General features: G+C 54.6%; 1 protein-coding gene across 2 annotated transcripts in view; it reads left to right on the forward strand.

The window, feature by feature from the left end:
• Positions 1-7,938: 7,938 nt before the first annotated feature.
• Positions 7,939-23,492, forward strand: part of Dac (dachshund family transcription factor) — a 129,688-nt gene continuing 114,134 nt past the window's right edge. For both annotated transcript variants that reach the window (XM_076909836.1, XM_076909837.1), the window contains exon 1: positions 7,939-8,852. In XM_076909836.1, coding sequence (XP_076765951.1) covers positions 8,071-8,852 — 782 coding nt within the window. In that variant the 5' untranslated portion in view covers positions 7,939-8,070. The remainder of the gene's footprint in view (positions 8,853-23,492) is intronic.

A 23,492-nucleotide genomic window follows, 5' to 3' on the forward strand; every position in this document is an offset into this window, starting at 1 on the left:
TCTCTTCGACTCTCCGGCTGTTTTCGCGCGAATTTATTATTTATAAAGTCGAAGGAGCTCGCGTTCCAAGTTGCTCCTCCGACTTTCAGCCGGGCAACAAAACCCTCGGCAAGTTACGAAATCCTCGTTCAACTTGGCTAATTATTTCGTTGGAAAAAGTACGAGCTCTCCTCTCGTTTCATCCTGCTCGCAGATATCCTCGTCCGCGCGGAGGTATGGCAAGGATGTCGCGAGCGCGCGACGCGTATCGCCGACGGACAGATGTATCGCGGTGAAGAGTCCGCTTTATCTGTGAAAGCCGGGTCGAAATGCATTTAAGGGAACCGCAGATTTGATCGATCATGTTAAATGTATTTCTCGTTCCGCGATGCTGATTAGATTATTGTAAAAGCATCGGATTATCTGAAGTGGCGACATATGTTCGAGATTTCCGGAAGTCATCGGCACTGGGCTGGTTCGAGTGGTCTCTAGCGCCGTCGACGGACAGTTTTATCGGTCACTTTTCGATAGACCGACCGGTACGAGTAAATAGACCGTTCTATCCGGAGCGGAGTACTTCTAACCGGCGTAACGAGAGAAGTTGAGCGGTGATGCAACGCAACAACCGGGTTCTTGTAAACGCGTGCGCTCGCCAGGAAGTCGGGAGAGATGCGCCCGGAGTCGGCTGCGCCAAGTAAACCCAAACTCCCGGCTTTCTGTTCCGGTAAACAACGTTTTAATCCTATCGAGATTGCTCGTTACAGGAGCGCGAGGCGATATCCGAGTTTCATCCAGCAGCCATCGCGTCTGTTTCGCGGTGGGAACGTCTGCCTCGACGCGAACTTGCCACTCGACCTTCCGACAATCCTGAGTTTTATCCCTTAAAGCGGAAACTTTGCTTGCTCCGAAGCGAGCTGCCGAGATAGCGTCGGAGGCAACGGGGACGGAGCTTCGGCGCGAGCCAGATGCCAAACGGATGATTCGTGACGAGACGGATGCAAGGAACGAGAGGCAGCAGAAGGAAAACCGTGGCGAACCGAGGCAAGGCGAGGCCGAGGCGAGCGTGCATGCGTTTAATCGATAATCACCGGCAAGTGGTCGCGTCCGAAAAGGGTGGCGGTGGTTACATCTGCGAGGTATCATCAGCGGCTGGTCTACGAAACGGCGATCCATCATCCCGCGCGGCAGTCGAAATCCGAAATTGCTCGCCCGTTTCCTTGGGCCACGCGTGCGGCTATAATAGGGATTAAGACCGGTGTAAATAAATTTCGAGTCGCCGAGTAATCCTATCTCTTTAAGCTACGCGGCGTTCACGGAGTCGAAGGCCCCGGAGGAACGCGACCGATACGCGTGCGTCTCTTTTCGCTGGATAATCCCCCCCCTCTCGCGGGGATCATTTTCTAAATAAGACGAGAAAGAATCGAATTATGCACGCCATTGTTGTTCCTACTCCTCCACCCCCTCTCTCTCTTTCTACGATCGATCGAACGATAGCAAGAACGCGGCTACCGCCTACGACTTCTTTGCTGAATCGAACGGAATCGAGCCGCTGATAACGAGCGACAAGAACCGATAGAGAAGTGGTTCTGAAATAGTATTGTCATTCTGTTCATTGGGCACGAGGCACGTCGGAGACTGTCAACGATAGACGGAGGCATGTATAATAATGTATACGTACATACGCTGTCAGCGGGGCGCGTTTCGACATTCGATCGTTACTAAACTCGCGCGCCTCTTACCTGGTCGGGACTGGGAGTAGTATCGAATCGAACGACGAACCTTTCCTTTTCGCGTGGAGGGAGTGTCGGCCAGATTTTTGGAACGACGCGGACACGGGACGAAAGTTGGGCGAGGTGGCAGGCGAGCAAAAAAAAAAAAAAAAAAAGGAAAAAAAAGGACGCGGAGGAAGATGGAAAGGATTACGGTGCGTCAGGAGCGATGACTGAACGGCCGGTAATCGCCGTGGTGCCGCTCTAATATTTCGAATAGTTCGCATTTACAATGGGCTTTATTGGCGGGAAAACTGAGGGGGGGTATTTTGAGCAGCCGGGGACATCCATCACCGGGTGTCAGCGTGATTGTCTTGCGTCGCGTACACCGTGGAAAAGTATTGACGCGGAGGGCGCGATCGAGCCGAGCGATTACCAGCGCGTGCAGCTCGCAGATCGTGCCACGTATCGCGTTTGGATGCAACAGAGACGTCAGGAGTCATGCCACGAAGAAAGAACGCGACGATCGGTTTACTCGCGAACGAAAGAACGCCAGGGGTGGCGCTTCTGTTCGCGGACAGAATTATTTCAACCGAGGAATGATGCTGCGCGACCGCCGGGCATTGTGTCGTATTTAAATGAGCCTTCTAATGCGTTTAGCTTGAATATCACGGCGGACCAGCCCGTCATCCTGCCCTCGAAGGGGCATCAGGCGTTTTGCTGGAAATCTGACTATCGATTTGGATTGGATACGGCGGCTGTCGGAAGGGTTTGCTCGTGTACAGGTTTGAGCTCGATGCAAAGGGAAAGAGAGAGAGAGAGAGAAAGGAAGAGAGAAGAAATCGGTACAGAGTAATAGCAATTCGACCAGAGGGTAGAAGAGATTGTTCGTTTTTCATGGTAGTTCTCCTTGACGGAGCGTATTCTCGTTTCGTCAAAGGGAGCAGAATCAGGTGCGTCGTAACGAATAAAAGCGATCGGCGTTGTCGTCAGCGTGCGGATTAAAGTCGACGAGAAATAAAAGCTGGTCGTTCGTTGGGAAAACAGTACGGGTGGCCAGAGAGTAGAGTACATACGCTCACGGGAGGCGTCGATGCATAATCGGAGCGCACCCTCCCGTGGCTATCCGTTTTATTTATCCGATAACACGCCATTATGGGCGAATCGCGGATGCGGCTGTGTCGGTAACGATTGGCTATTTATAATAACACGTGGCATATGGGTAATTAGTTGCGCGTAAGCCGCGCTGAAAAACCGAACGGTGGCGTACGTGTCCAGAAAAATTACCGTCGTTTTTCATCCCGCCTCAAAATCCATTATTTTAGCTCTCTTGATTTTTCTCTCTCTCTCTCTCTCTCTCTCTCCCACTCATTCCCTCTTTCTCTCTCAGTGCCGTACCCGCACACTGCCGTATATAAACCGCGAGCAATTAACGTTTTGTAAAATCCTGGCTCTCTTTCGTGACTACCGATCGACTTTGACGCGCGCGTATCTCGCACGAACAAGTAATTACGTTAATTCGATCGATGTTCCCTCTCGCATTTGACACGTACCTGCGAGGACGAATCGCGAATGGGATACGAGAACGCGATGTTGCCGATGATGATGGAAAGACGATCTCCTCTCGGGCGCTGGGCCGGAAACAGGTCGAGCAAAAGAGAATCGGAGCAACGGACGAGGTGGCAATCGCAGAGAGGACGATCAGTAGTAGTAGCGGTGGCAGTGGTCAGCCGATGATAAACGCTCCGCTTTATTAACTCTCCACCCCTCGAGCGTGCTATTTTTTCTTTTTTTACTTTTCCTCTACTTTTTTCCCTTTCTTGGACAGCTTAACGCGACTAATGGCGATAGGATAACGGAGGCAAAAAACCCGGACAAAAATCCGTGCCGTGGACACGGTAAACGGAACGCGTCTGACAAAGAAACGGCGGAGAGAGCGACGCTTCCGGTGCAGTGGAGTCCTTCTGACGCGTGTCCGGTTGGCTGGCGCGGAATACCTTCGTTCCTATGCACGCTCTCACGACAAAAATTCGCGCTTTTTTCCCTCTCTTATCCAACGTAACGCGTCACCCACCTTTTTTACCGTACGCTCTGTTGCAGTCCTGTGACGACGACGCGCAAACAATGACCGAGGGTTACGTAACGGCTGTACACGGGAGAGGCGGACGGCGTTCTCCGCTTGCGCTTCTCGCGCAATTCTACCGTGCGGGGTGGCCAATGAGCAGTAACAGGAACGCCGCTGGCGGACCGCACTCCCGTGAACGCTCGAACAATGCGTGTATCACACTCGCCCGATTTCCCTGGAAATCTGCCTGTCCCCGATCTCGGTGCTTACCCCTTCTACTCTTCGACGGGTTTATCCCGCTTGCGGAAAATTTCGGAGCCGATACGCGTTCGCGAAGCGGGGCGAATATCAACGATACTCGACAACAGCGTTCTCCGTTTATTTTTCAGGACCTCGCGAACAACGTCGCGAACGAAATTGTTCGCTCTGGTCCAGCGGCAAAAGACGCGAGGAGTACCGTTAAACCAGGGGGCAGGCTCGAAGTCGTAAGCTCGTCTCGGGCTATCGAGATATTTTCTCGTGACCGCAAAACAAGAGGAGGCGGCGGTTGCTTGGACGAGCGCGAATGCATCGGGTCCGACCGACGGGATTGTCCTTCATTACGCACGAAGGAAAGTGCAGTCATCGGCGTGCATACCCGTAGGTATGCACACAGAGGCATTAGCTCCCCCAAAGCCAACCGGTATTAATTCCACTAATTGGACGTGGTTTGGTTCGTGGCAAACATCGGTCCCCTACCGATCCTCGACCTTCCTCGGGACGCGAGGGACTTGGATCTCGCGATCGATCGGTTCTGCCGCCGCAAACAATGACTTTATCGTCGATGGAAACTGACACCCTCTAGTTTTTACCGTACCGAATCGTGAATTACATTCTTCGCGGCGCGATTACACGACATTTAGATGGAAATTGAGGTACGGGAGGTGGAAAATCTCGCTCGACGGGGGTTAACGTCTGGAGCGGAAGGGACAGGGGAGGTAGAGACGTCCGAAAGTGGTTCCGTCGTAAAAGCGAAAAGGCAAGACGATCGGGCCGTGGCTCGAACGGACAGCGATGGTCGTTGAACGTTAGGCCCAGGGGGTCTCGTTTCGTTTGGGGTTGCACGAGGTCAAGGGATCAGCTGCGGTGGTGGAATCCGGCGTGTGCGAAGCCTGTTACACGTGTGTATACGTGTCTATATGCTCGCAACAAACGCGGAGGGTCTTTCCTCGTGGATCTGGGTCACCGGGCTGATGAGGACTGATCGGGGGTTGACCGCTAGAAAAAGCCCGAGCGATAACTTTCTTCTCTCCCCTCTCGGTTCTTTCTCACGCATCTCCGCAGAACCACCCTTCAAACTCCGCTCTGGTCGCAGGAATCGCGAGTCGAATCGCGCGCGCGGCGCGTGCAGAAAAATGAATATCCTCGCGGACTAATCGGCAGACAGCGAAACGGGACGGTTGTTGCGCGGCGGAGTAGAATGAGTAGCGGTGGAAATTAGCGACAGACGCGAGAGGAGTTTCGCGGGCGTAGTGCCCCAAGGGGAAAGTTCGGACGTAAGAAGCATCGGCGGATACGGACGGTTTAGGTATGGCACAAAGATATTAAACGCTCATACTCGCAGCTTACCAAGACCGTGGGGCGGGAGGGATGGAGGAGGAGAGTGGCGGCGGGGTATACGGTATGTTCGCGTATGCCGCGGATAGGAGGAGCGGAGGAAAGGTGGTAGCGCGGAGCACGTAGGTGGGTAGAGAGTGGCGCGGTCGGAGGAGCAAGGAGCACCGGGTGGGCAGAGGGGGCGGAAGAGGGTGGTCGAGAGGAGGCAGAGAGAGATCGCGAGGAAGCAGAGAGTTACCTACAGAAGAAATAAGTGCGCTCGTGTAATGCTGATGGCGAATATGGTAGAGGAGATCCGAGGGAACGGCGAAGAAGAAGGTGGCAGGGAGGACAGACTCTCTCACCGCGGGGGCAGGGGCGAAGGGGTGCGAGCAACGCGGAGACCGACCGATCGATTCGAACGCCGGCGACATTCTTCGTCGTACGGACGGAGAAAGAGAGAGCCGCGGAGAATAGGATAGGTGCGAAAGAGGGAACGAGGTGGAGACTGGCGGTGGTCGCGCGAGAGAGCGCGAGTTCGAGTGAGCGTATAAGCCATAAGCCAAGGTGGGAGGAGAAGCTCGAAGAAGAAGTGGGAGGGAGCTACGAGAAGTGGCAGGTAGAGAGAGAGTGATCGTGTTTGTTCGAGACGAAGAGGCAGCGAGTGCGTGCGAAGGTGAGCAACGAAGAGGAGAAAGGGAGAAAGAGGGTAGACGAGTGACGAAGGAGAAGAAGAAGAAGAAGAAGAAGAAGTAGAAGAAGAGGAGAGCGAAGAAAGGAATGATAGCGAATAGGAGTAAGTGTAAAGAGGGTGTAAGCAGAGGATGGCAAAGAGGAGAGGAGCAAGGAACGAAATAAAAGAAAGGAGATAGAGATTAAGAGCGAAAGAGGCGCGATAGCGAAAGGAAAACTCGAAGGGTTGGTGGTAAAGGTTAGAGAGTCGAACGGAGGAATCGGGAACGGAAGAGAGAAAAAGAAACGGCAGAGAGGGATATCGTGCAGAAGAAAGCAAAAAGGGGAAGAGAAGGGAAGAGCCGAAACGCGACAAGGAACGGTGGGGTGGGTTGGTTGGTGCTAGAGGGAGGTTAGGTTTAGGCGAGGTGAGGCGAGGCAAGGGTGAGCCGAAGAACCAGGCGGAGAGGTAAGGGGTGCGCGAGGTGAGGCGAGGTGAGGCGCGGCGAGGCAAGGCGAGGCGAGACGAGGCGAGGCAAGAGAGAGCAAAGGGCGGTGTGGAGGGAGAGGTCGCGAGGAAAAAGAAGAAATCCCCACTCGTAGCGCGTAGATCGGCGGTAGGTTCGAATCGTACTGTCTTGTCGAGACTCGCGTCTGCGTCTGGATGTCTCCGTGTGTTAGTCGCCCCCGGAATCGTCCCGGTCGGCATCGTCGGTGCGCGTCGTCGGTGGCAGAGGTTGCCTCGTAGTGGGGAACGATCGCTCGTCCCGCCACCAGCCGAGGGAAGGTTCGAAAGGCGTCGACGGTACGAGGTTACCGTCCAATAGGGAGAACTGCCACCCCGGTGGCTCCGCCAACCGGATAGTCAGTTGCGCGCACAGAACGCCCATCCTCCCCGTTCCTCGGGCTCCCACTGATGTTTTTATTTATTACATCTGTGACTGGGTAGGGAAATACTCCCGACTCGACCGAGAGAGCGTTTGCCACTTTGAGAACGAGCGACGCGCGTCCCTGCGAGTTACCGCCGCAGCCGCAGCCGCAGCCGCTTTCGTCGTCGTCGTCGTCGTCGTCGTCGTCGTCGTTGCTGCCGCCGCCGCCGCCGCCGCCGCCGCCGTTGCCGTTCTCGTCGTCGTCGCCGTCGTCGTCGTCGTCGTCGTCGTCACCATCGTTGTGTTCGTTGTCATCGTCGCCGTTGTAACCGGTGCTGTCACCGCGACAGCATCATCCACGTCGTCGTCGCGAACCGTGATCCGTGCGCGTCCCGCGTCACTTCGTCGACGCTCTACCGTTACCGTTTCCGCTACCGAGCCGCGTCCTCCGCGTTGTTCGTCGACGCGACAAACTCTGTGTCGCGACATCGTGCCGTCTATATACGCCGCTGTGTGATCCAGTTTCGTCAGTGAGAACCCAGAAGCAACATACGCGTCGCGAAGGAAAACTCGTGGTTGGTGGAGCGTTGTACGAGGGGCAGCTCGGCTGCTCCTCGAGCGAAGCCGGCCAGCATTACGCGGAACACGGACCTGTCCGTAGCGAGAACGGAGCCGAGGTCGCGGCCCGTACCCAGTGACAACCGGCCGATTGTCATGGACACGATTATTCCAGTGGTTGTGCACAGTGAAGTTGTTACTTATGTACATGGTCCAACGTACTCCGTGAGACGCGGCAGTTTGATAGAGTGATAGTGACGGTTGGGGAGAAGCGATATTTCCTCGTCGGCTGGTTTCGACAGCCGAGCGAGTTACCATCGAATCGACGCGAGGAGAAGAATAGGCTGGTTTACTATGCGCTGATTCGTGCCGGTACACCGAGTTCCTCGTATCTCGTGGTGTCCACGTGGCGAGAACCGAGGCAGAGGAGTAGGAGGAGGAGAAAAAGAGAAAGAGAGAGAGAGAGAGAGAGAGAGAGAGAGGAAGAGGAAAAGGAGAGGAACTCAGAGAAGAGAAGAGAAGAGAAGAGAAGAGGAGAGGAGAGATCTCCTACGGGGGACGATAAAATACCTAGGGAAAAGGCAAGAAAAAATCGTAAGCAACGTGGTCGATAACGGATAGACGCGTGCCTTTCGGAGCGTCGATGGATCACGGAGCGATGGATAGCGCGTCCGATCACAGCAGCCGCGCCAGTCCCGTAACCGGCAGCCCGAAACATCCGCACAGCCCGTCGGCACAGCAGAGTCAGCAACAGCTTCACGGGTCCCAGCATCAGCCGCCGCCGTCGCACCAGCAGCCCCATCCGCGGGACCAGCTCCGGGAGCAACAATCGCAACAGCAACAGCACCGCGGCGTTCCCACGCCGGGATCGCCGACGAGAGGCTCGCCGCCTCAAGGACTTCCGTTGAGTCCGCCGCCTCTTTCCGCCGGAGGAGCGCCTGGTGCACCGCCAGGCATGGTACCACGAATGCCAGGGCTACCGCCGCCCGGTTTGGGACTGTTGGGACAGCTCGGCGGCATGCTGAGCGGTCATCATGGCTCGCCGCTCGAGCTGATGGCCGCGCATCACGCCGTGCTGCCGCCGCGATCGTACAACAGCCCGCCGCCGATCAGCACCAGCGATCCGACCGCGAACGAATGCAAGCTGGTCGATTATCGCGGTCAAAAGGTGGCTGCGTTCATCATCGCCGGGGACACGATGCTCTGTCTGCCGCAGGCGTTCGAACTCTTTCTGAAACACCTCGTCGGTGGCCTGCACACGGTCTACACGAAGCTCAAGAGGCTCGATATAGTGCCGTTGGTGTGCAATGTCGAACAGGTTAGGATTCTGCGTGGACTCGGGGCCATCCAGCCGGGCGTCAATCGTTGCAAGCTGCTCAGCTGCAAGGACTTCGACATACTCTACAGGGACTGCACCACGGCCAGGTAAACTGGGAATATGCTAGTGCTATTTAGAGTAATTTCCTCGGCCCGATCGGTTCCGGAAACCGAAAGGGTTGCGCTTCTTAACGCCGCTCCATCCGATATCCCGCGACGATACGGACGATCGTATAGAGCCACCTACGGTTACGCTCGTCCGCTTTTTGTAGCTTCTGTTTGCCGAGAACGGAAGCTACGATCCTCGCGTGTATTAATAACACCCGGTGTCGCCTCTGGGCAGCACTTCATCTTCGGCCAGCTACGTTCCTTACCGCGCTACCGGTCGACCAAAAAATATTTTAATCGTTCGCCGCCTCGGTCTTCGAGAGTCTCGCTTCCCTTCCTCGTTCGTACCTTCCACGCCATCCGTTCTTCCATCGATCGTCCGTTCTTACGAGATCGACGCGCGCGTACGTCGATCGTACTCGTCCGGGTGTCTTACCTGTTACCGGGTCACTCGATCGGTCGTAATCGCCGATCGGTTCCATCCACGGAAAGGAGGCTCGTGCGAAGGCACGTGTCCTTGCATCCGGAATTGTCAACGGGACTCCGTGCCAACAGGTGTCCCTTTCACGGCAGTTTCTCTGAATGAATCGTCCCCACCGACGAGACAGAGAGAAGTGGCTGTAGTACAAGCTTACCCCACCCACGAGTCAGACGGCAGACGAAACGGAATGGTAAACGGAACGAGGGGATCCGGTGTTATCCGGGGAAATTATTGTCCCCCAGCGTAGAGTCTTCCCACGTGTCCTGCGGGCCACCGATTTTCCCTTTCGACGCGGCTCGACCCTGCTCTTTTTCACCTCGCGCAACGATCCTGCACCGACCAACGGCATCCATCGAAGGGGTAGCTCTCGAGTAGGTTCGATTCGAGCCCGAGCTGTCCGCGCCGGAGGACAATAGTATCGCGGCGTGCAACGCGCAGTGGCAGTCGCAACGGAAACGGATTCAGCGCGACACAGAGAGGGCGAAGGAGAAAGAGGGCCGAGGGATAGAGCGCGGCAGGGACAGAGACGGCGAACAGAGGGAGAGAACGAGAAAACGAGAGGAAAGAGAGAGCTGTAGGGATAGGGATCCGAATAATCCGAGTCGCAGTCACAGAGCAGAGTTGGCCGAGCCGTCGGCTCGTGCGCGCGAGCCCTTCTTCGCTCGCTCTCGTACACCTCTCTTTCGTACCTGTTCCCGGTAAACCTTTTCCCTCTTTCGTTGTCCCATTCACGGTCGATCCGTCCGTCCGTCCGTCTATCGCGTCCACCGTAGAAAACTAGTCTGTTCTAAAACGAGAGCGAAAGTGACCGGCTCGCGTCTATCCATTACAGAGAGATAGAAGATGCAGATACCGGAATCAGCTCGTTCGCGGACGCGATACGTTCGAACAATGTGTAACACAGAGAGGGAGAGAGAGGGAGGTACGAAATGGTTGGCGCGTTTATTCGTTTATTCGCTTTGAACGCGGAGGCAAAAACGAGATAAAAACGAGGGGGTCGATTGAGGGGTGCGAAGAGTGGGCCGATGGCGAGGGAGGATCGCCAGGAAAAATCGGATGATTAAGAGACCGCGGTATGGTTCTGGTGTGTGCGGGCCGGCAGGCTGGTCGCGTGTACCGCTTGACGTCGTTACATTCTGATAATGCACGGCAGTGGTAACAGCGCGGCAACGGCTACACACCGATGTTCCGTCCATGGACGGGTGGGTCCGCGCGCGCACGGTAACACGGGTCCATCGCCATCGATGCAACAGCATGCAACGGGAACCGCACCGATAATTCAGGGGGATTTTTCTTGCGGTTTATAGCGCGGCGCCGGCTGCGTTGCAACGCCCGTTTCCTCCTGTCCACCAGCCACCGATACTCCGTCCCCTTGGATTAAGGATCGAAAGCGGTGGCCGCCGCCTACGCGAGGCTCGTCGCTGCAACGTCCGCGTCCCCGATTCCCTGGCTCGTGCAACGTTCACCGCAGTTTTATTCGCGGATACGCCTAATTGATGCCATATACGCTCGCTAACGAGACGAGAGCCAATTATCCTCGTCAATTTGCCCGATTCTGGCCGAGCGGCGCGGATCGCCAGCGAAACGTCCGCGTGTCCCGATTACGTTTCCATCGAGACGGCCGAGAACACGAGGAGACGAACAGTACGTACGAGCGAACGAGCGAGCCGGCGAGTAAGCGGTAAGATCGGCTAGATAAGAGGTACCGGGCGAGCACGAACGATCATTTCCTCGTTTCTGTCTTCCTTCTACGCTCCTACGTTCCCTTAAATGTCTTTCTCGCCGCGTACGCGTAACCCAACGCGAACGAACGCTAAGCCAGGATACGTGGGAGTGCGCGCGGCCCTGGACTATAATTCTATGCGCTATTAGCCGTTTAATTATAAAATTGTGCATAGATTAATTGGCTCCCGTAATGGCCCTAACAATGCACAGACGCGCACTCAGAGACTAATGGAGAGAGAAAGAGAGAGGAGACAGAGCCGGGATGGTACGAAGTAGGGGAAAACGGGAGTCTAGTTGCATCGGGGGAAGAAAGAGAGACGAGCGAGTGGGAGAGATCGGTATAGTTGGCTCGTGGAAGAAAGGGAGATAGATCGCGCAGAGGGTGGCAGAGCGGTCGGCGAACGGGGAGGTGGTAGGCATCGTTATTAATATTTATTTCCCTGGCTCGTTCCTCCCGGCTCCTCTCGTTGTTGCCGTGCGCTTATGCACAATCGCGTCTTCAGCCTGGATGCGTGGTTAAACGAGTAGCCGGGTGAGTTCGTGCGGAGTGCGCGCGAGCTACGCTCGCGAAACGCCTCCGTATGGAAAGTAGTACGATTTCCAAATCAAAGCGGAAAGGAAACAAGACGAAGATGAAGAAGAAGAAGGAGGAGAAGTAGAAGTAGACGGCGCGGGGGAGATAGCTGGAATCGTTCATGAAATCGTGTTTTCCCAGCACCGGCAATTATTCCCCGGCTCGAGTACAAAGTTCCCGTGGTCGTTCACGACGATCGAGCCTCGATGCTTCCATTTATCTTCCGCAGAGAACTTATCCTGCCACGGCGATTGTATCGGATACACGGCAGCTGGCTCGGAGCCGCTTCGGCGTTTTTTCCCTTTTTTTTCCTTCTCTCTCTCTCTCTCTCCTCTCCTTTTCTGGTTTCATAACCCACGCGCGCTCAACCGGCCCGCTAGGCAGCTTTACGTTTTTAAGGGCTTCTATTATTGTCCGGGGGCTGCTTTTGACACAGATACGCGTACATTTTGTTGCGAGCGCGCCCCGTTGCCGCGCCTCATCACAGCTTTTTCGCCCATCATCGTCCTCCGCTCGATGTTTTTCTCCTCCATCCTGTACCACGATCCGAGCGCTCTCGCGTTCTTTTTACCTTTCCTTTTTTCTCCCTATTTTATCACACGCATCGTTCCATTGTTGTCGAAAACAGTTTCGCGCTCCACACGTTCGACGGTTCCCGCTAATGAACGCGCCGTGCGGTTCCTCCGCTTCCGTTTTCTTGCCACCGCTTACCCCACTCTCTCTCTCTCTCCTTCTGAAGGAGAAATCGATCGAGTTTCTCTGTCGCGAATTTCTTTCGAACGGTTCCCGCAGAACCCTCCGCGGGGTCGAAGCCCACCCCGCGGCTGGCCGAGCACCGAGTCGGTAATTCTCGGTAATTAATAATCCGCAACAAGTAATAATCGAGCCGGTAATCCGGCCGGGCGCACCACGACAAGCAGCGTTCTTAATTCTAGATAATTAACGCAAAGACAAACAAGAAGGATTAACCGAACCTCCATCGTCTTTCTCCATTTCCCTGGCGTCCTCGTTCGCAGTCTCTCGTTCCTCTCTCTCACTCTCTCTCTCTCTCTCTCTCTCTCTCTCTCTCTCTCTCTCACCCTGACAATTTCCCTTCCTTCTTAATGCAACTTTTCCTCCACCGACAGACCCCTCCCCGCGTTTCCTACACCATCCTCCCCAAGTTGGACCGTTGTTACGAGTGCCGCTCGCAGAACGCTTCCAGGGATTATTTAATTTTTCCTCGAGAAACGATCCACCGCGAGAAAGGGTATCCCGTGGAAAAGCTGGCTCGCGAGCCGGCTACGGGATCTAATAATAAACGCGGCGGACGATGAAATCGTTTATCCGCGGTACGACGCGCGAATTCGTGTGCGCGAGCCAGCCGAGGAGGAAGTCGAAGGAGATCGCCCGTGGCTACGCGGGATCGCCGATTCCTCCTGCAGCCCGATACGGATGCAAGTCATCGCGGGGTCGGCATTGTATCGAAACGCGGCGCCAGACTCCCGTTCCGCGACTCCCTGTCTTCCTACCGATCCTGCCACCGAGATCTGTCCGCCGCGATCCTTCCCGCCTGTCTGTCGGTTCCTCGCGAAATTTCATATCGACGATTCCCGGCAGGTTCACCGAGTGGTACCTGGACGACGCCGGTCGTTAGCATATCTATCTGAAATATGCGCGCGCGATCTGGATGGAAAGTTCGCTAGTTACAAGCGCGTCTAGGAGCGCGGCAACAAATACAATAAGAATTCTTTTCGTCGCGGTTAAAAGCGTTGGCGTGTGTATCGTGTGAAATATTATTACGAATCGACTTTGTTACGCTATGTATAGAACGGGCGCCCGTTCGAACGTACAATAAAGTAGCGCTTATATCATGGAACAGAGTAATCGAGGAGACGGTGAACAGGCGTGGAATGGTGCTAATTGCTATTACGAGGCCGCGATGGAAGAAATGTTTAATTTAACTTAGAACAGCTTAATTAGAAATAGATTCGACGTGGAGGGTGCGGAACGAAACAGTCGAACGCGTTCGACGGGAAGCGAAGGATCGAGGGGAATGGTACATAGGCGGGTATAATATTGAAACGCTGCGAGGAAGTCCGGTATTTGGAAGTATGATGAGACTTAAATAGGTTCTGATAGACTCTAGTGATAAATAAACGGGCGCCTTTGGTGTAAACGGTTTATAAGCAGGCGCCAGTGGAAATGGAAGATCATCTTTCGCGTGTATACTCGGTCGAACATGATGTTTATAATTACGAGGTTGCCGGAAACGTATCGGAAATTGGCCGGTTCGTAAACGAGAGAGGGAAAGAGTCTCTTCCCTACGGGATTGAATTGTTCGCTTTAAACCATGGACATGAGAATCCGCCGTAAGCGGCGGTGCCTGCAGCTTCTGTTCTACTACCGACTTTTTTATCGGGTCAGTGAGTTCGTTGGAACTTGGCTTTCTTAGAACGATGCCAGTTACGCCTCCTACATAAATATGTATTTACTCAGCGCGCGCGTATAGTCGAGCTTCTTGTCTTGCGGCTGCAGCGCGTGCACAAAAGGGTTTCCTACGGTCTCAACTACCCAACGCTGATACCTACGCGTCTCCGTTCGCACGGAGTAACGTTGCCAACTTTTTTACTTCGTATCGAATCGTTCCACGCGGATACGAGAGCAACCCTTCCTCGAATCGAGGCGTACGAGGGGGTTCGAGTATCGCCGAAATCGCGACGTCCACCACCGGGACCATCTGTTTCACGCGACCCGTTATTTTTCGGCATTGTTCGCGCGAGCATAAATCATGGCGGAACACGAGGCGATGGAATATTTAACGCCAGGCTTCTTTCAACGTCTCCCGATGGTATCGCGATCGCGTAGATCGTATCGACGATGGCCCGACGAAAAGTGGACGAACGTTCGGGTGATCGATCGAGGGTGCGATCGTACGGACGCCTCGATCGACGGCGTCCGTCTATCCAGCTGGCCTGAAACGTTACGACAGCTTGTCTGTGGTTTCTCGAGGTGTTCGCGAAAACGAGCAGGGGTGCTGGGGGGATGAAGGGACGGGAAGGACGCGTACAATTCGCAGTTAGCCGGTAATCGATCGTTTCGTAGGAACTGGTGACCTACATTAAAACAGCTGACTAAAAGGGAGACCCCTGGGTATCTCGTTCTTTCCCCTGGTCCTCCACCCTCGGTTGTATCAACGAAACCTACCCTTCCAGCGGCAGACCCTTTCCCGAAAGACGTCCTCCAGCCATCGCGACGTTCCGCTCTCGACATTTCTCTCGTAACTTAACGCTCGATCCCCCTACCTCTCTTCGACGTAGAGGTCGTCCGCATCCAGGATTCGTTCAGCCTGGAACCTCCTGTCGTGCGCGTTAATCGTTCTCGCAAGACCGAGAGGAAGAATCGCGCGGCTCGCAACGGTAACGCACGACGGTAGAATTCGCCGTACGGGGGATACCTCCCCTTCCGGTAGGGTTTTGTAATTGCACCGATTATCTGGAGGATTGAAACGGTGGTGCGTACGCGTATATACAAGGTAGCCGGTTGGATAAGGCGGAGCAGGAGGGGTGGCGTAGCAGGGCCGAGACAGAAGGAAGGTTGCAAAGGGGTGGCGTAGAGGAGGGGTGTGGGTCGCAACGGTACTCGGTAATTTCGAGTGATTCGTGGACGACGTCGGCGAGCATATCGCGCCCCTTTCTCGAGTGGGATTTCGTGCGCACGGCAGCCACTCGAACTCGTTACACACGGTAATTAAACGACGCACGAGACCTCCGCCGGTGGAACGTTCCGTTCGCTTCGCCGCGATACAGAAGTATCGTCCAGAGTTGTTACTACCGTCGACCATCTGGGGTAGCCGGTTTCTAATCTCGAACGCGAACCAGGATGCCTGTTCGCCGTGAGACGGAATTCGGGAAACAGGAGTAGATCCGCGCGCGCGTACGCCAGCGGTGAAATGCCTCCGAGGGACGGGTAGTCGAGAGGTCGAGAAATCGTCGGGGAGCAATCGGAATTTCCATAGCGCACGGCATATCTACGGCGTGCCGGGGCTCGTAGCTGCTTATTCGAAGGAGCGTTCGAGGCCGGTAACATCTCGACGGACGACTGTAATCTAGCAATCTGGTAGCAAGCGGAGAGGATAGTCGGGACTATAATCGCGATCGTTTCGCGTTCTGTCCCTCACGCCCCCTCTCGAAGGATTCGCGACTCCGCGGATGGGAAGGATGATCGTGTCCGTGCAGCGCGGTCCCGTAACCCCTTCGGCTCTATCTCGACTCGTAGTCGACGGGATTGTTTGCCAGTTACCCAGGCGAAATCGCTACCGATCGAGACCGTTTGCTCGGGCTCGCGTGCCGTCGAGTTTGGCGTAACGTCGCGCGTCAATCAACGCTCTAGCCCTCTAACGGACTACCGCCAGGTAAGTAACGACGTCGAGACGATCTTTCGTACATGGACGCGGTAGGTCCGTGATAGGCCCCGACATACGTACGAGCCTCCGCGATGGGTAGCCTCGTTTCGAGTCGACACACTGTCTGCGAGTCCAAGTCGAACACTCCGAGTCGTAGTCGAAGCCGTTTGCTGGCTCGTCAGACATCGTCTGGAGGAGCCATCTTTACACGCGTGCGGTCAGCTCGCGTGTTGCACGCACGCCTCCGCTTCTCGTTCCGCCTCGTCTTCTTCTCCTCTATTCTATCACCCGGTTTATTCGTGTGTAAACCTACCTTCCTTCCATCGATTCAACGATCTCCGCTGACGAACGCGTCGCCGTGGCGATCGATTGACACCGATTTACCTACGATTTAAATCGCCGAGAGGAGCAACGGACCGTTTCCACGCGGCGTCGCGAAATCGACGCGTAAGATCACGGCTGCGCCGTTCTATGATACGAGCAATCAAGATAATCGCCGGCCGACGTGTAATTATATCATTGTACCGAATTATCTCGCGGCGTCCACGGTCGTCGTTACGGTTGTCGGATCCCGAAGAACCGCGCCACGAGGTGTTATTAAGCGTCGACGTTGATACATCTAGTCCCGGTTCGCAACGGTGCTGGATACGTCCAGCATGTATCGACGGGCAGCATTTTTCTTTATCCCCGGCACTGAGATCGAGGAGAAGCGGGACCGAGCGAAACATCTGGCCACGCGAAACCATCGCGGAACCAGAATAATGCCGATTAAACGTCGATACTGTACAAAAGCAGGCCCGTGGTGAAGTAGTTTCAGATCGGGCGTGTAACAAGAGAAAAGAGGCGTTCGATCGTGGCGGTTGCCCGGGACATTTCACCGATCGCGAAACGGCGGTTGCGAGAGGTGCGATCGGCAGTGAGCATAGACGTGTAATTACGAAGGGTTCGAGTTCTCGAACCGGGTCTGCTATTTATCAACGTCGCTCGTTACCGCGTCCCCGACGCTCTCTTCCGTTTAACCGAAAAGAAATTGCGGCCGATCCACGGTCCGAGGCCGGGCCGAAATTCCCGTTCAATTCGCGATTTTACGGTGCTCCGTTCCGTGGCACAGAGTTCGTCTTCCTCGAGGTCGCGTTCGATCGACGTCTCGAATTAAACCTCTCGGGCCTCGGTGATACACGACTATCCACGAACCTTGAATTATGTATGGCTGAAACGATGTTTCGGTACGCGAAGAGTGTCCATCGTTGTTTCCACCGAGTGAACATATCTAGTATGAAGGGACAAGTAGGAACAAGACGAAGAGAGAGAGAGAGAGAGAGAGAGAGATCGCTATCGGCTGACACGAGCCATAAAGTACATTTTAATTCGAGCGATAGATAAAGCACGGAACGGGCTAGGTGAACCATGCGCGCAGGCCCGTGGATCGCACGTACGGACAATCAGACTTGCAAAAGCGGGACTTAATTGGCCTCTTAACCGCGCGGGGCGATGATTAATTGGCGCGGAACCGGCCGCGAGACTCCGGCACGAACTCTCGTTCTCCGACCGCGGCGACTCGCCCGAATCCTCGCGAGATAACCAGCTAGGTGACGTGAGTCACCGATGAACGACCGCGAACCTGCGTTCGCGTGTTAAATTGCCGTGAAACATCCACCAGGGACCAGCGGTGGATCGTGCGAAATACCGCGACGCGTACACACATCTCCTTCTCATCCTACTCCTTCTCCTCCTCCTCCTCTTCTTCTTCTTCTTCTTCTTCTTCCTCTTCTTCCTTTCCTCGCTCGCGTCTCTTTCGCCGCTGACTCGAACGGTTTCCGCCAGGCCGTGGACAAAGGGGCAACTCGGGTAACCCCACACTCGGTCTCGATCGTTTTCTTCCACGATAATCTCTGAAAATTCCTACCTTTCGACGCGGCCGACGAAACGAACCTTCGATACTTACGCGGCAAGGAAAAAGCAGTCCCCGAGCGGTTTCGCAGAGGCGTCCTTGGTTTTATTCGTAGTCGCGTCCAACGATTTCTCTCCTCGGGTTTTGTCGGTCGTGGAAGAAGCACGCGGAAAAAGGCTCGTAACTAGCCGAAGAAGGCGACGCTCTCGTTCGCCACTACCGTATTGGCCGGCGCTCCATTCCGGGGACGCGCGTCCTCGCGTTTTTGGACTCGCGCGGCGATGGAAGGGCTGCGACGACGTCGACGACCGAGACGGTCGCGCGTATTCTTGCCTCTTGGGAAATGTTCGCAAACGAGCTGCCGTTAATGAGGCGATATTTCAGTTTTTGAATAACTGACCTAGCCTGGACCGGACGCGCGCCACGAACCGGTTTCGAGTAGAGTCTCGGCTCCGTCTGCCCGGTGGAAACACATGTCTCCCGTTGCCTCTTCCCCTTTTGTTCTCACCGTTTCGCGCGTTTCTACCCGATTTTATCAAACGCGAACGCTCGAGCCGGCAGCGACGTCGCTCACGAGCGAGCAACGCGAGATACCCACTCGGTTCACGGTTTTCGAACATTTTTTTTCTTTTTTTCTCCTCGTCCCTTTCGCAGCGCTTCTGACACGTCCACGCCTATCTCTCAATTAGTTCGTTCGTCGAGTCATCGGAGAGGAAATCGATGGATCGGGGATGAAAGTAGCGAACCGGGAATGAAAGATGAGAGAATCACGCAGGACGAGAGGGAGAGAGAAAGGGAGTGAGAGAGATGGAGATGTGGGTACCACTGGGTATAGGGGGAAGAGATACAGCGGAGGATCGGATATATCGACGAATCGAAATGAAAACCAAACAAGTCCTCCCCCCGTTGGCTCGCGTCTATTCGCGTTTCTCGCCAATAATTGATAGAATAAATTAAATCATTTGTCTTGGCGGGGAATTAAAAAGGTAATTTATATACGGAGAGGGTCGGGGCGTACCTGGCCGAGTCTGTGGCCCGAGTCAGGGCGAGACGAGGAGGGAGAAAAAGAGACGAGAGGCAGAGGTACGACCGCCGCGCGTACACCTACACGCCGGTTCGTTTTCTACCGAGGAATTGGACACGAGGATACGGGTTCCAGGATGCGTCCGAGAGTATGTATACGTAGTTGTGCCGGATTACACCGCTTTCGTGGACGACGAACGAGACGAAACGAAACGAAACGAAACGAACTCGGCTCGGGGTACGAAAGACGCAAGGGGGTGGAAGAGCCGTGGAAGAAACGAAGTGTACGCGGCCCGCGGTGGCTCGTTTTGTTTTTGGCCCGTCTTTCGATTTATTCCACGCTGATGAATCAGGTGTGGCGCTCGGTTTACCCGTCTCTGTTCCACCTTCGCCCGCGGAGAGCACGGGGTCGAGATTACTTTTGTGGGCGGGACGGTTTCTGTCAGTGCCTCCGAGGGTATATTCAGGTATAGAAACTGTTCTCGTACGTTCCACTCGGCCGTGCATACCTTCTGCTCCCGTGACTCGTTCGTGAACCCCAAAGCACCCGGTTCCCCCTCTCTCTCTCCCCTACGTTCTCCATCTTCGGAACGTTACGCCCGTTTAAATTGGAACGCGAAACGCAAACGCCGCGCGACATGCACCGGGCAAGTTCGTAGAGCTCTCGGATGCTTGATTGTTCGTTCGGCGCCGAGCCGAGCCGCGCTACCACGTGTTTGAGATGGCGATAAATATCCCGACAGGACGATCGGAAACGATGTTTTGACAGATGAAGCGGCGCGTCGCGTGACGGTGGCCCGCGGCCTCCTCGCGGACCACTCCGCGGCCATACTTTCGCCACTCGGAACGACTTGCACCAACATCCGCGGCGCCGCTAACGATATTGGCTTAGGCGCGCCCCTCGCGGACCGTCGTCGATAAATAACCCTCTTCTACCGCGAGGTTCGTTCTGTTCTCGTTCTCTACCGTTCTAAGCTTTTTGCGAATTTTATCCGCCGATCTACATCTATTACTCCTCTCGAATCTACCCGCTATCCGAAGCATTTAATTAATTGGTGCGTTAATCTTAGATTCATCTAATGGATAACGCACGCTTTTACGAGCCGGTGATTACATTTTTTTAACCCGCAGGAATGTTAATTGAGACATTCCGTACTCCTTGCGCCTCGAAAAGTATACAAAGTTCTGTCTGGACTACAAATTCCGGGGAAAGAGCTGTGAAGAAGACACTTAAAGCTGAGAAGCCAACTCGGTAAGGGGGCGCATAGATCTTAGATACAAGACTGGCCCAACCCATTGAATCATCGTGGAAAAAGAGTAAAAAGAAATAGGTTCGTTCTGTTCTGGAGCCACGGAGAAGAAGAGCTAGAAGAAGAAGAAGAAGATGAAGAAGAAGGAGGCAGTGGTAGCTCGGATCCAGCAAGGAACGAGGGAAGAATAGATGCCCTCGCAGAGGTAGCGACAAGAGGGTAGGCGGTCAGTTTGTTTTTTGTTCTTCTCCGAAAGTTCCTCGTGGACGCGTCGTTTCCTTCAAATCGGAATTGAAACGGGGAATCGAATCGGAAAACGTGGCGCTTCGATGGTTTCCGGACGAAGGGCCGGTGGTTGAAACACGAGAGGCAACGGGGAATCGGAAAGCGGAGAAGAGAAAGAAGAAACAAAGCTGGTCGGCAGCGATGGACGATTTGTTCGCGCCGCGGGAGTTCGGCTTAACGAAAATAAGCGAACTTCTCACATAACTCACTGGGGACTTGGCTCTGGGCCCTGGCCCTCTATCCGCTCGCTAAACGAACCAACAAACGAATACAAATAGAAATCATTAATGGTTTTGTTTCACGGGTCTAGGCGCTCCGAGGAGGGCACGATAATGATTCGTTAATGATTCCTTCGGGTCGGCTCGGTCCTTTTATTCGTCCTGGCCAATATCGGCGCGGTTCGTTCGGGACGGAACGAACGAGATTTCACGCGGGACTGGTAAACGAATCGTTGAAACATTGGAACAGCGGGGGCGATCGTGAAAGAGGAAATCGGTGGATCAGGTAGCCGATTCATCGCGCGGTGATTTCCATCGGTTCGTCTGCTCCCGGTTTCCTACGAATCCACCGGACGATCGAACGAAAAAATCGAGCAGAGAGAGGGAGAGAGAAAGATAGAGGGTCGATATTTAACGCGTGACATCGAACGAGCTCGACCGCTTTCAGATAGCTTCGAACGCGGGGCTTTCCCACTGGAGGTTAAAGCGGGAAAGCGGCGTCGTATCGATCAATGACACGAGCGTTTCGAACAATGCAACCCCGTTTCTCTATTACGGTCATCAGTCATTCGGTATAAATATTAAATTCGCTAAAAAACTGGCCCGACGGTGGGGTCGAAGTTGCACCGTCAGGCGAGTATACAATAGGCGGGGCCAGCTGATCGACGTCGAGCCGATCGAAGGGTCCCGATCACGGGTGGATCTCTTCGTTCCTAGAATCAATCTCGCGTGCAATTCTCTCTCACCGCGCCGGTTTCGATTCGCCGTTCTCCGTGCGGACGTTGTGCGTCGCGACGCGTCGCGGGGACCACTTGTTCCTCTCCTCCCTCGATTTTAAACATCTGTCCCCTCCACGGATGAAAAACAGACTCCATTCGGGCTCCGTTCGCCATTCTTTCGTCGCGTGCTTCTTCGTGCGACCCGTGATCGACAATGAGACAATGAATCGCGGGCCGCGTTTTTCCTGCGACGAAGAACCCCGACGAGGAGGACCAAAAACGGGGCCTCATTGTCGCCGGGACGGTTAACAAAGCTAATTTCGCCAAAGAGGCTGGGAGGAACGAAGAACGAGGGGAGGAGTATTGTCGGTATTCTCGAGAGAAACGGCCGTTTAGCGTTCGATAATGAACCGTATCTCGGCTCGGACAGGAAGATCGAGCGCGTCCGAGCACTCCTCTCGAGTGCAGCGTCGAGGGCACTCCAGACGGAGGACCGCCGCTCGAGGAGAGACGCACCACCGATCCCCCTCTGCTCGTGGACAATGCGTTTGATTATTGTAACGCGTCGCAATTACGAGGGTATCTAAGCATCGTGTGTATGTAGGTAGGTGTACATCGAAGGTCCTTGAACGATCGAGCTTCTTTTCACGTAGCCGGTCTCGCCGCTCGGCTGGCTTTTTTCTCTTTGCTTGTCTCGTACTCGCTAGAGGATGGTTCCTTCTGCAATGGAAAGGAAAACAGGAAGCCAGATGGAGAATCGAATCGCGTTAGCGTCTAATGCGTCGGCGGTAGTCGGCGAGAGTAATCGCTTCTGCGGGCATACGCGAGCACAATGAGACTCGGCATTAATTAACGAGGAAATTAGCATCGTCGGGGTTAGCGAACGGCAGTGATTACGTTTTAATGATACTAACCGTCAGCGGTGTAGGAACAGTAGCAAGGCTCCAGGCACCGGATAACTACGCGACTATACGATTCTTCGGGTTGTTGCCTGCTCGTCGGATCTATCTAACATCTATTCCTATTTTTCGCGCTCCTCTACCTTCTTCGTTAGCGCCTCGCCTTATCCCCGGTCTCATTGTGAACAGAGCGATCCGCGCGATTACGATTCCTTTTTCTTTCCTCCCTGTTCCGCGCCTTTCCACCGCGGACGTGGAACGAGACAACAGCCTTTCGTAGAAAATTCTTTAGATAGCCGGGCAATTTACGCCGGTTACACTAGTTTTTATCTTGGGAATGTGCGAACTCGTGGGCACGCGCGCGTCAGAAAAAAAGTCACGACACGAGTCGCGGAGGGTGTCGAAGGGAGTCGAACGAAACCGGACGAGAAAAATCGCGCTGCTACCAGCTGGAAGGTCGGACAGAGAAATCTCGCGGTGTTCTTAATTAGCTTCCTCCGCTAAAGGGGAACATAGTAGCGCGTCTCGCTTCGCGTTGCCTCGTGCGCTCATTAATATACGAGAACGCCAGCCGGGAATACGTTAGCACCGCGTTAATGCGTGCACGGCTACGCACTCGGCTATCTCTTCGAGTCTATCCAAAAAATTGTCTCCCTGCTCTTTTTCTGATCCCCGTTTCTTTCTCCTTTTTATTCTCTACCCCCGTACCGGTGCGATTCGCAAGCGCAACCGTCGATGGTATGTCGTTCCTATTTTCCTTTCGTTTCCTGATTTCATAACCAGCCGACAGAAACGTCAAAGGAAATCGAAGCGCCGTGTAATTAGCGGACACGTCACTCCAACGCGGGTATACCTAGCCATTTCGGGTGAAACAGTCTCGGCAATCAGGCGAGATCGCCTACAACGTCGTCGACTGTTTAATTAAACCAGGTCACGGTGACTCGCGTTTTGTCCGCATTCCATCTCAACTCGCCGTGGCTCGGGGAAACAGTAGGTTTCGGAACGGTCTTTCGTCTACGCTCGAGCGTGCTCGTAACGCGATCGAGAAATCTTTGGAGGCGCGCGGGTTCTCTCTTGGTCGCCTGCGCAAAACTTTTCCGCGATGGGATCGTCACGGTGCAAGAACAAACTGGGACGATCGTAAAACAGAGGAGGGAACGGCAAACAAATTAAACAATGGACGCCGTGGTC

Source organism: Xylocopa sonorina, chromosome 2, assembly GCF_050948175.1.
Source record: "Xylocopa sonorina isolate GNS202 chromosome 2, iyXylSono1_principal, whole genome shotgun sequence".
Taxonomy (NCBI): Eukaryota; Metazoa; Arthropoda; class Insecta; order Hymenoptera; family Apidae; genus Xylocopa; species Xylocopa sonorina.